This window comes from Candida metapsilosis (assembly GCF_017655625.1).
Source record: "Candida metapsilosis strain BP57 chromosome Unknown scaffold2, whole genome shotgun sequence".
Taxonomy (NCBI): Eukaryota; Fungi; Ascomycota; class Pichiomycetes; order Serinales; family Debaryomycetaceae; genus Lodderomyces; species Lodderomyces metapsilosis.
In genome coordinates this window covers 1,322,853-1,335,683 of record NW_027138160.1, presented here as the reverse complement: position 1 = coordinate 1,335,683, position 12,831 = coordinate 1,322,853, and the positions used below count along the sequence as shown (strand labels likewise).

Below are 12,831 nucleotides of genomic sequence, written 5' to 3'. Positions count from 1 at the left end.
TCTACTCGACAACTCGTGCTCTTGATCTTGCTCTTGCTCAAAACTTTCTTCGTTTTCTCGGTGGTCCTCTAATCGGCGGCTTTGGTTTATCACCAGGCTTCATGTAAAACATCGGCGCATGTCTCAAAATATCAGGCACCGAAACAAACCTAATCATACTGCCTCTCACAAACACTTGATCCATATGTTTGGAAGTCCCATTACGTCCATTTGTTATCGTAACGTCAAATAATGATGAGTTCATGTTATCTTCATTTTCAAGGAGTTTGCCGCGGTAGGTGTCACCGTTGGTGAGTTCAATTGTTATTATGTGGCCCTGGGCTTCGTTTAGTAGTCGGACTGGGATGCCTGCTGACATTATGTGGTCTATGTGTATGTTTGTATGTGTCTGTGTATGAGGTTGTATATGGATTTGGTTCTTCGATGGCTATTTTTCTTTTTTCTTGTGCACTATTTTCAACTTTTTTGGTTCATGAGTTTGCTACAAACTGACATTCTAACAAGAACCAGCGCTAATATGGTAAATAAGAATTACATGCTTGAGACCTTTAGAGAAGTGTTAGCGCATTAATAGTTCTGCATAAGTTAGAGCTTCATTTTTCGATTGGAACGCAGAACTGAGATCAAAGCTGCAGGTGAAGGTGTGCTGACATTTAGCAACAACGTCTACGAACATCATAACGAGCTATTGCGATGGTGATATACAACCACACAAGATGATGACATATTGATAGGCTACTATTTGTTTCCGCTACCGGCGTGCTACAATGTCATTTGTGTTTTATAATAATAATCAATCGTTATCTCCACAAAAATCATTATGCCATTTCTAGAAACACCCGCTTACGTTTACACTGTTTATGGTTATAATAAGCATAACTTATAATATTCAGCCTCATGTTGATCTCCAATTTGGCTTTTGGACTATTTTCTTGGTCAAGGTTTGTTGGTTCAATTTCATCGGCTGACCAAAACATCAAATCCTTATGCCAAGCCAAAAAAATAACTTGCAATAGGAAAGGTTTTACCACGTAGGGCTACTGGAACCTTTATGACGGGGAGGAGTAGTAACAAACTAACTATCAAAACATATTTACCGCTAAGGGAATGTTGAGCATTACCCCAGTTTGACTGTTGATCAAGCTCGTATAGAGGGCCCAGAATAAGGTTATAACTGGTCAAAATGTTTTGATTTCAAGGAGGAGGGGAAAGAGATTATTAAGCTCTTGCAAAGCATCAATTACGAGGAAGATGATTCAAATTTTGAAAGAATTGAAGTCGCAAATTGACGATCTCCTCACTAGAGTGCACATCAATATCTTGTGCTCCTTTCTATGACAGGACCATCCTACCAAGCTCCACGAATTTGCCCGCTTCTGAAACAGATACACATAATGAAGTCCGAAGCAAAGGTACAAAATGGGCCAATGCAGAAAATACTATTCGCTTTAGCGCGTGATTGAAACTGGGTGCAAAAGCAAATAATGAAAATAATTACCTTAATTTCTTATGACTCTTTACCCCACATAAATTTCAAAGCGCATCGACACAGGATGATAAGACAATCTACTGCAAAGTTCGAAACGTGAGGGGACTATGCGCGATGGAATATAGAGTATTTATATCGCCGTATCGCCATGGTTTTCTTTTCTGAAAATTTCTCACAATTCATCAACTCAAATATGTCTTCAAAACCAGATCAACAATCATCCAACGTTGAACATATTTCAGACTACTCATCGGACCAAGATCTGCTTTCAGTAGATGATATCTTCAATGAGAAGCCAGAATTGACCTTACCTGTCATCAAGAATTATTTCGCAACCAGACTTTCCACTTTATTTGACTTGCCAGTTTATCACCTGGACAAGAGATGGTATGAGCTTATAAATCCTATCCCTGGTTTGAGGGATATGTCGTTGAGAGATTGGAACTACTATGGATTAGGATGGTTTGGATGGGTGTTGGATGCCATGGACTTCTTTTGTGTTTCCGTTGCTTTGCCGGAAATTGCCGTCAGTTTGAATTCCACAGTTGCTGAAATCACATGGGGTGTTACCGTTGTGTTGATGCTTAGAGCTATTGGTGCTATTACTTTTGGTTTGGCTTCAGATAGATACGGGAGAAAGAACTGTTATATTGTCATTTGTGTGATGTTTATTTTCATTGAAGTTGGTACTGGATTTGTTCAAACATATGCACAATTTCTTGGAGTTCGTGCGATTTTTGGTATTTTGATGGGAAGTATGTTGCCTGTTTGTATGGTGACTGCTATGGAGAGTCAGCCAGTACGTGCTAGAGGAATTTTGTCAGGTTTGTTTTCTCCAGCTTACTGTGTTGGTTACATTATGGCTTTAGTATGGTACAAGGTTTTTGCACCAACTTATAAGCCAGGTGAAGGATGGAGAAGTTTGTTCTGGTTCAGTGGTGGGTTGAGCGTCCTTTTGATCGTTTGGAGGTTATTGGTCCCAGAATCAAATGAATTCTTGATCATGCGTGAAAAGAAGAGGAAGATCAAAGATCAAAATCAAAAGACTGGAATTAGGAAGTACTTTAACACCACTATTGTCAAAACATTGAAAACTGAATGGTTGTTATTTACATACCTTTGTATTGCTTACGGTGGTTGGAACTTTACAAGTCATGGTACTCAAGATTTATACGTCACAATGTTGTCTAATCAATTTGGAGTTAGTCTCGACAAAAGAACCATGATAGTGGCATTATCCAACGTTGGAGGTCTTATTGGGGGTGCTTGTATTGGAAATGTGTCTGAAGTATTCGGTAGACGTTTGTCTGCAATTATTGCCACTATTTGTTGTGGAGCATTAGTATACCCTTCATTTTACAATGCTGATAAAAACTGGGGAGCATACATTGCATTGATTGGGTTTATGATTGCATCATGGGGAGTTTCATCAGCCTATGCTTTGGAGTTGGTGAACAAGGCCCATAGAACCTTGTTGATTGGATTGGCTTATCAGATTGGTAACTTGATCAGTTCAGGTTCCGCTACAATTCAAGCTCAACTTGGTGAAAAGTATCCTATTGAAGGGGCTGGTCCCGGGGTTTTCGATTACGGAAAAGTTATGTGTATCTTCTGTGGGGCAATTTTTGCATTTATGGTACTTATCTTGACATTAGGACCAGAAAAGTTCCATAGAAATTTGAAGATGGTGCCCGCTGATTTTGGAGCAAATCCTGATATCGAGGAAGGTTTGGATTTGGACAAACCAGAGAAAGAAGCCAAAAAGGAGACACATTAAAGGATATATGTTTGTATAATGTTTACAAGATTTTTATGTGTATCAAATGCTTAATTGCAGGGTTATTACATCCGAGTTTCTATGCCCAAAACATCACAGAATTCGGCTAAACCTCAAGCCCCTTCGATACTCAAAACAAGATAAAAAAGTAGGGCTTAGGTTTATGTATCGCCTATCATTTACAACAGCTCACATGGGCTCAGTCATATCTCCCGTCCTCCCCTTATGTTATAGGGATTAGTAATAACACTAATAATTCGGAGTAGTTAAGTAGTTATGAGAAGCATATGCTTCATACGCTGGTAACTTTACTTTGTAGTCATTGGATGGAGTTATCGGTAATTTCACAGAATCAAAAGAAGGACAAGAAAATCTGCAGCACTTACATATGGCATTCCAATTTTGATCTAAAAATTGGTTTACAAAACCCTATTTACCCTACTTTTGTGATTACAGAAGCCTGATTAGCAAGGAATGTATTAGTAGTTACAAAGAGTTTACGCTACACAATACAAAAGTATGAAGAGTTTTGTCTAGAACCAAGTTTGTGTTTGGAATTTAAATACAAAAAGAAGAATGGCAAGAAAAGACGGTTCGGAATCGTTCAGCCAAGCTTACGAGTCGAGGATTCTCTGAATTTCAACAATGTCACGGTGAAGGCATTACTTGTAACTTGTGATGCTTTTGAAAGCAAGCTCCTTAGCAGAGAGGAACTGACCGTTTAATGTGCTGAAGCTGATAGAAGCAATCTTCATCACTACTCCGTTTCTCGGAATTGTGATGATGAAATAGATAAAATGTTTCTGTACCGCCGACTGCCGCATTGCCTATCGCCGTCCGAGTTCGGTCCGGTTGTATGATTATGTACAAAGCACGCCTGCAACAAAGCAATTATTACACAGAGAAAGGGCATATAAGAGACCTGGCTGTCTGATTGTGCTATAAAGCGGAACTATGAATATCCATTGTAGTTTTCTCTATTGTGTATGTTTTTGATTAGTTATTCCGTGGTTTCATACAAACAAACGATTGGCAATAAACACCGCAGCTTTTGTAACATTTAAGCCAACTTTTTGTCAGCTGTGCATTGAATCTGAATATGTAGTAACATAGTAACTTCGTAACATATGTGTAAAGCTTATTTTAGTTACAAGTTATAATAATAACTGTTATTCTGTAGAAATAAGAAGAAGAAAAAAATACTACTAACGTAAAACCCTTTTTTAATCAACCATTTTCTTTTATTCATATACCCATTTACAAGTACGATAAAGGGCCCCGTTCTACCGTCTGCAAATGCACATATAACACGTGTCAACTCATCATTTGCGTCTCTTAATAAAGTTTTCATAAAAGTGTCTGAACAAGCATCAATAACTAATTAAATCACGGGGTAACAACGATCCAGTATACGCCTATCATGGTAACAACAGAGAAGAGTTCCAGTAATTCACAAACAGCTTCCTCATCGAAGCCTAAACGACAGAGAAATAGAACGCCAAAGAGCTGCATACAATGCTCGAAAAGAAAGATATTTTGTTCAAAGGAGAGACCAGCATGCAGCAACTGTATCAAATACTCGGTGGGACATCTTTGTTCATATGCGTTGCCACCTTGGGCTGATGCTTCTGGAAGCAGTAGTGGTAGCAACAACTCCAAACCCACGGATGCAAAAGTAACGTCGCCTCGTTGCTCCTTGCTAGATCAACCACTTTCACCTACCCGAATACAACAAACAGATGAATATCGCCAGTTGAAGCAAAGCAATGAAAAGATCATACAATCACAGCGTAAGGAAATAGATGATTTGAAGCGTCAACTATCGGTCCAACAACAACTTTCTCCAAGAGATCCTACAACAAAACAACAACAACTGCAGCAGGGGCAACAGATGTCAAACCTGGGTAATACCCCTGTTACCGTGTTGAACAAGATAAGTCCCTTGACAAGTACCTACAACAACAATAAAGTGGAAATGTTGAATGATTATACCCTTTGCAGTATCGATAATTCTACGCAGGGGAATAAAAACATATACGTCGATACCTACTCTTGGATCAACATCATCAAACTAGATCCTCAGCTAACTACACTTTGGTTTCGCATAACCAACCTACAAAAAATGTATCATGTGTATAAAATGAATATGTTGAAAGGGGGCCAAGCTGACAATGCCGTTAAAAAGGCACCGAAAAAGTCAAACTACAAAATTAATGAAATCGATTTCACGTATTCCCTTCAACCAACAACTCCAAATGAGCTCAATAAAGAGCAACGACAGAACCAACCTTTAAGATGCCCAGTTGTTGAATGTGATTTCAACTTCATGTCAGAGGAGCAACAATTTACAACTCCAAGTCCTATGAGATCAGTTTCCGCCTCGCCTGCATTTAAGCTTGAGCGGTCGGCAACAATCATTGAAAAATCCATGGTTTCGGAACTACAGCAGAGACTACTAAGTCTTTGGGAGTCATTGATTAGTCTACCTAGGGGTGAGTCAAAGTTGAATATTCAACAAATACACTTTTTACTAGATTATTACTACAAGAGCGACATCGAAAGTAAAGACATTCTTTCGTTCTATCGATTTGATATACAAGCTGTGTTCAAAAAGACTACAACTGACGAAGTTGTTCTCAACTTGCCACAAATTACTGATGGTGTAAACTTTGAAGCACAATTGAAATCATGCGGGATTTTTCTATGCATGTTAGTATTGATTGTTGAGGAATCTTTATCAGAATTGAGAATTATTTTCAAAGAGGCAACTAATAAGGAATTGTGTGAGCAATTTGAAGACAGTTTTCCTAATGAAGTTTTATTGTTAAATCTTGGACCTCGACAAAACAATATGCTACATAATGTACAAGAGTTCTTGATTCATTTCGTAAATGAAGAGTACAATAGATCTTTATCTTATTGTGCCGTGGTTATTGCCTTACTAAATCGAGAAATTGATGATTACAAGAAACCAGGCTCAAGTATCACTGACACAAAAAATTCCTTCACTTCTTTATACACTGCATTTCTTCATTTGTTACTTGATGGATCATTGGAAATTTGGAAAGACCCAGAATTGGTGGAGATTAGATCACATTACAAGAAAAGAAGAAAAGATTTGAAGCTACACTTTTGCCATCTTTGGGCTAGCATTGTTCGATTGACAAATTTGGTCACTCTAAACTTTGTGCCATTGGTGAAACATTCAAAATATTTGGATGCATTGTTGAGGCGTATATATCGCAAGATTGAAGAAGTGGATCTGTTGCAATATCATTTAAAGTTTTTATCGAAACTAGCGGAGGATCAATTGATTGTATCATTGCATGTTCATTATCTTATTGCAAATGTATCGTGCTCGTTATATCATGGAATCTTGAATTTAGGATCAAACAAGTTAAATATCAGCACTTTGGAACAATTGATAAAGCAATGTCAAACTTGGATAACTGATGTTGGTGTTCAGCGGTTCAGCGAAGCTAGAAAATTTGAAATTTTAATTATTTTAGATTACTTGTCCTATTTCATGATTTATTTAATCATGTTACAGGGGGAAGAGCTTGGGGATGCTACAATGATCAACACTGTTGTTCCAAGTGTTTTTACCAAATTGTCTCAACTAATTCAACTGTTGCGTGTAACTCCAAAACGTCATGCTCAGTACCTTTACTCGATTGGAACTGAAGTCTTGACAAGGCTGGTTCAGTTTGTTGTCGGACTTTTGACAAGATTCAAGGATGAATCTCGATCCACTAATTTGTTAAGACAGGAGTGTACAACGATATTGACGAGAAAGGGAGTTCTTTCGCCAGCTGAATGCATGGATGATCTTACTGGGGAGATTGAACAGATTATTACCTTTTTGGACTCAGTGTTGATAAACAAGGAGCGATTGTCAAAGCTTATAAAGTTGTGGAAATTTTACATCACCTTGAGCAAGGATTTAAATTACTCCAAGCTTCATGCTGGTATTCCAAGTTTCAAGAATGGAAACACTTCTTCAGCTTGTCCTGTGTTGGCCAGTGGAGATGCACAATCAGCTATTGCTTCTGCAACAACTCCATCTTGTCCTGTCCTGCACAAAGGGGAAACTAGCACAGTAGCAATAGCAGCAGCATCAGGTTGTCCTGTAATGCATCACAAGGGAAATTCAGAATCTATCTCGACCGAGTCAAACCCGTCGCCTATGTCACAACCAATAAAGAGAGAAACATCAAAATGTCCAATTTCACTGATCACTACACCCATGAATGACGAAGAAATTAAGGTCAGTCAGTTACCACCGCCTTTACAAGCTTCTGGTCATAAAAATCTTCAGCAACACCAATTGCAGTCACCTATGCATAAGAAGATGAAGAAATGTCCTTTTGATCATGGATCGATGATGAAGCCGAATTTGTATCCTAATCAAGTTGAATCGAGTATCAGGGGCAATTTCGATGCATTCAAGACTCATACTCCAAGTCCATTGGGTGGTGGTGGTGGCAACAGTGGAGGATTTTCGGCGAATAGCCCAGCACCAATACCGCAGCAATTGCAATCCGTCAATATGACTACGCCTGCTGTAGATTCGATGAAGTATGGAGCTGCTGGGGATGGCAGTATTATACTGGGTAATCCATCACAATCAGTACAAGTGCCAGCTTCTGGGGGACCTCCCATGGGGTCTCAACAGCTTGCTCCACTGCAATTACAACAATCTCAGTTTATGGGTGGTTTAGAGAATTTAGACGTCTTGAATCAATTCCATGATTTTGATTTTGATTTTTTGAACCTGGAGACCATCTTGGAACATTTTGGTGCAGGTCCTAATGGAGGAGTCGGCAACACAGATTTGGATTTGGGGTTGAATAATCTTGGAAATGGAAATATTGAGGGTTTCTTTCAATAATGGTTTATAGTGTAATCAGCATAAAAATGTAATATTCAAACAATCTAAAAAAAATACAAAGTACCATAAAGGTGTAAAAAGTCTAAAACATGTCTAGTATTGTAAAGAGCCCATAAAGTCGAAAACGGAAAGAATAAAAACATAAAGACACCATTGGGTGCAAAATATGTACCGAAGATCCAAAAAAAAGAACCACTCTAAGTGGACGAAACGTGCAAAAGGCGTTTCATAAAAAAGAATATAACATAGTCAACAAAAATTGCAGTATAGGAAGTGGAGTCAGCCCCTTAAGCATATCCCCATTTCCTCACTTTCAAAACTAAAAGCAAAGCAACAGAAAATAATCTGTAGTATTATTATGCGGCACCTGGAAGTACTACTTGAGCAGGAATAGGAGGTCCAACTTGAAGAGGCTGTTGCCCACTTCCTTTAACATTCAAACCCGATTCCGAATGAACATCAGCAACATTGCTCTTCAACAGCTTATCACCAACTTTACCATGCTTTTTCACAACTTGTTCATATTCATGTGGCCCCAATTCGTGATTTTCCTTCGCGTGCTCTTCTTTATCGTGTTTTTCCTTTTCATATTGTTCCACCCCTGGTGCTGTTTCATGACGCTCTTTTTCATGATGCTCTTTGGCATAATGTTCCTTTGAATGACGCTGGCCACCCAATGTACGATTGGACTCGTAGTGGTCCTTGTCATGTTCATTGGCGAATGAGGTTGATGACTTTAAACTCTTGTCTAATACGAGTTTGTCTTGTCTATTGAGCTCATCACGGCGAGTGAGACGTAGCGCTGCTACTTCATGGCCTAGGTTCTTTTCGTAGTTCTTATGGTGCTCTTTCTCAGTAATGTACTCATCTAAATGGTGCACGTCCTTTGAAAAATCAGAGTCTCCATGATGTTGTTCGTTGTGGTTCAACTCGTGGCCTTCTTTAACCAATCCCAAGTCATCTTCATTGTGAATCTCTTTCTCGTGCTTATTTGATCCGTCATTTGAACGTTCAATAAAGTCAAATTCATGATGTTCAACAACCTTCTTGTGATTATCTTCTTCAGAGTGCGTAATTTCATGTCTTTTTCGATGATTTAATTCATGAAGGAAGTCCTTGTGGTGCTCAACTTCTTCCACACTTTGATCAAGTTCGTGACTATCCTTTACATGATCTGTACCTTGGTGATCTTCTTCATGATGATTCAATTCATGGTGGTTTTTGGTTAATCCAGAATTGTCCTCTTTATGGTGGTCCTTGGAATTCTTACTTTCGCCATCATCAAATTGTTCCAGTAAATCAAACAGATGCTTTTCCTCTACGTTCTTGTGAAAATTCTCTTCATAATGTTGAATTTCATGACGCTTATTCTTTACGGCAGTTCCACTCAATTGAAAATCCTGTTCAAGCTTTTCCTTCTTATGTTCAACAAAATCTTTTCCATATCGTTCCTTCTTTGATTCACCATCCTTGTGCCCTTCATGATATTTTTCTTTGTGGTCATGCAATACTTCATCCTTGGTGTCCTCTTTGTGAATACCTTCCTCATCCTTTACCTTTTCAGAGTGTTTTTTCTTGGTATCCTTGTATACAATTTCGTGCCCATTCTTTTCAAACTCTTTTCCAGGAAAAGTTTTAACATGATCCTCCTTTTCGAGCTTCTTGTTCTTCTCTTCATGGTGTTCCCGGGTATGATCAATTGTCAGGTTAAAGTTCCTTGCATAATGATGCTTCTCTAGATGTCCCTTTTCCAACTTGATTTGGCTGGACTCACGTTCAACATCATCACCAATCTCGAGCGATTTGTCTCCTTCCTTATTAGGATACCAACCTTGAGGTCCTTCTGTAAATGATAAACTCTTGATTACATCCAAGCGAGCTAAAGCGCCCTTCCGAATCAACACCGGAATTGCATCCAACACAAGCTTCGACAAGATTTTGCCAATTTCAGGTTTCTTAAAAGTCAACTTCTCCACATCAATATTGAATCCGTGTGCTTGTACTGCCATCAATATTTCATCCCAAGGAATATCACCATTTTTAAGATTCTCAAAAGTTAAATCCATCAACGAGCTTCTAACCAACTTGTCCTTCAATGATAAAGTGAGAATGTCAAAAATTAAACCGGACTCTTTCAAGGATGTAAACACTTCTTCAATTATCCCATAAACATCAGAGCTGTCAGTGGCTTGATGGGCATTGAATGAATCATAACCCACAAATTTGACAAAGGGGGAGGCCTTGCTTTCGTCGTTAGCAACAATGTTATGATCAAAGTCTAAGGTAGAGCTATAGTCGTTGTTAGCACCGCCTTTTCCACCAAACAATTTGGATATTGTATCTTCAATGGCCTTCTTATTCTTGAATACCATTTCAAATGAATTTTTCTCTTTCGTGATATGCTTTTGAAGAGGGGACTCCTCAACCTCATCAGCATCAATACCAGTACCAGTACCAGCTTCTTCCTCTTCGATCTTGCTTGCTTCCTTCTCTTGGGCTAATCTATAAGCGGTTTGAACAGTTTTATACGCAACATTCACTACCAAAGCTTGGTCAAAATCTGATGCTACGCTTGCAAAATCTTCAGGATTTAAAAGCTTAGCATCACCCTCGTCTGGTATAAGCAACAAAAGGTTTTTGCGCTTTTCTGATGTTACTAAGCTTACCGGCGCCAAGCCATCCGGTACCGGTTTCTGGCTCAAAGTCGGAGCCTCAACAATTATGCCATTCTTTGAGGATGGCAACATTTTAGCCTTTCCATAGCTGGCCTTCTTTGAAGTTTGCTTTGAAGTTTGCTTTGTAGTAGATTTTGGAATCTTCTTCAATTTCTCTTTGAGCACTTTCTTCTCATTCTTAAGAGACTCTTTATCATTCTTAAGTGCTAGCTTCTCTTTTCTCTTTTGCTCTTCCTCTCTTTCTTTCCTTAATCTTTCCTTTTTCTCCTTAGGACAATCAGGATCATCCTCCTCTTCATCATCGGTTTCAGCTTCAGTTGGCTTCGATGTGTTCAAAACGGTTCTTGTTGTCATTGAGGGTGTAGACTTTGATTTCCCCTTCTTCAATCTAAACTTCTTTTTCAACAACCAGTTTGATTCAAATTCGGGTTCTCCTGAGGAGGATTTTTCTTCTTCCTTGTTTTTACCGCGACCAAATATGGAACCCCAAGACCATCTACTCTTCTTTTTCTCATTTCCTTCGTCATCTGAGTTATCTGAATCATCTGAATCGTCAAAGATTTCAGTTGTTGGTGTCCCAACATTGTTCAAAGCTTCAGAGTCTGAGTGGTCATCACGTTTCACAACTGATCTCTTGTGTATTTGAAATTCCTCGGAGCTTCCCTCTGTCTTGTAACTAAGGCTCTTGAATGTGGGTTGCTCTCTCAAGTTCATTGGCACATTGTATGACTTCTCCTCCTCTTCACCATCGCACTCTTCCTTGTCCGATAGAGGACCCCCATATAAACCTTCCGGATACTCTTCCCCTTTTGGGTGCATATAAGGGTATGGGTTGGGTTTTGCTTGTTCCTCTTGACAGTCCTCTTCTGGAGCATCAGTACCTGGAGTCAAAACAGTTGTGATGGTGGTAATCAATACATCGGATTCACAAGGGGGATCTTTCTTGAAATGAGATTTTATCTTGCGGCTTCCACTATCCTCCTTCTGCTCAGTCTTATTCTTTTCATCCCCATTCTTGCCAAAAATACCTTTCAATTTAGATTTTGAATCACCGTCACCCTTCAGTTTACCAGAGATTCCAAGTTTCTCCTTTAATTTGCTAAAATCATTTGCTTCAAAGATTGTTTCGTCAGCGTCAGCACGTTTGGCAAGATCTCTTTGGTCGTAATCATCAAGATCATTGTCGAAATCAGATTCTTCTCCATGTTCGTCTCCCTTAGACTTGTTCTTCTTCAAAAGCTTTTTTAATTCGCTCAATTTTATCAGGCTAATTAAATCCTCTGGTGAAATATCGTTCCTTTTCAGTAATCTCCCCATCCTTCCTTGTGCAATTGAAGATCTCCAAACGTCAATTTTTGCATCCGCTTGTGCTTGTGAGTCGATCGGATTTGCTTCATTATCAGCAGAAGACGCCTGTTGATCTTCCTCTGCAACCTCTTCTGAACTATTGGACTCTGCGTTTGCGCTTCCAGCGGTGCTGTCAGTTTCCGTTTCCTCCTTGATTCGATCAATTAGAAACAATACATCTTTCAAAACTTCTATTTTCTCCAATGTCAAATCCTTTCCCACATTCATCATTTCCATAAACATATCACCAAACCCTTTAGAGGGAACACTAGATGGTTGAGCTGCATCTTCTTGATCTGATCCATCGCAATCATCTTCAGGCTTGACATCTTCTTTGACATCTTCTTGTTGAACAGGAGCTTGAGAACCGTCAGGATTAAAGGTCCATTCCGTGGATGGAGGTTTATTATTCTCCTCTACACTTCCAATTTGTCCATTTGGCAACGAACTTGGTGAAGTATTTTGGAATGGCAACTTGAGCTTAAATTTGAAAATTGGAAACGCCAACAGATGTTTGATTTTCATTTTATCAGAGCCACTTGCATCAATGCTATTTGTGTCATTCCTGGCAAAGTCATTGTTCACTGCAATTGCGGCCACTGTAGTGCTAAGAAGCAATGCTTTATGAACCTTCATTACTCACACAGAAGGA

General features: G+C 39.1%; 4 protein-coding genes across 4 annotated transcripts; 2 read left to right on the top strand and 2 right to left on the bottom strand. All coding sequences in view use genetic code 12, as the record gives it.

The window, feature by feature from the left end:
- Nucleotides 1–37: 37 nt before the first annotated feature.
- On the bottom strand, nt 38–358 carry SMD3 (mRNA splicing protein; the record flags this gene model as incomplete). The annotated part of the gene is made up of 1 exon (XM_067690875.1): nt 38–358. The coding sequence occupies one exon, from the start codon at nt 356–358 to the stop codon at nt 38–40; it is 321 nt and encodes a 106-aa protein (XP_067549296.1).
- Nucleotides 359–1,682: 1,324 nt separating this feature from the next.
- I9W82_002059 (JEN1) lies at nt 1,683–3,266 on the top strand (the record flags this gene model as incomplete). The annotated part of the gene is made up of 1 exon (XM_067690873.1): nt 1,683–3,266. The coding sequence occupies one exon, from the start codon at nt 1,683–1,685 to the stop codon at nt 3,264–3,266; it is 1,584 nt and encodes a 527-aa protein (XP_067549295.1).
- A 1,420-nt stretch (nt 3,267–4,686) lies between these two features.
- On the top strand, nt 4,687–8,157 carry ZCF20 (Zcf20p; the record flags this gene model as incomplete). The annotated part of the gene is made up of 1 exon (XM_067690872.1): nt 4,687–8,157. The coding sequence occupies one exon, from the start codon at nt 4,687–4,689 to the stop codon at nt 8,155–8,157; it is 3,471 nt and encodes a 1,156-aa protein (XP_067549294.1).
- A 356-nt stretch (nt 8,158–8,513) lies between these two features.
- I9W82_002057 (uncharacterized protein) lies at nt 8,514–12,815 on the bottom strand (the record flags this gene model as incomplete). Its single annotated transcript, XM_067690871.1, has 1 exon — nt 8,514–12,815. The coding sequence occupies one exon, from the start codon at nt 12,813–12,815 to the stop codon at nt 8,514–8,516; it is 4,302 nt and encodes a 1,433-aa protein (XP_067549293.1).
- Nucleotides 12,816–12,831: the final 16 nt, after the last annotated feature.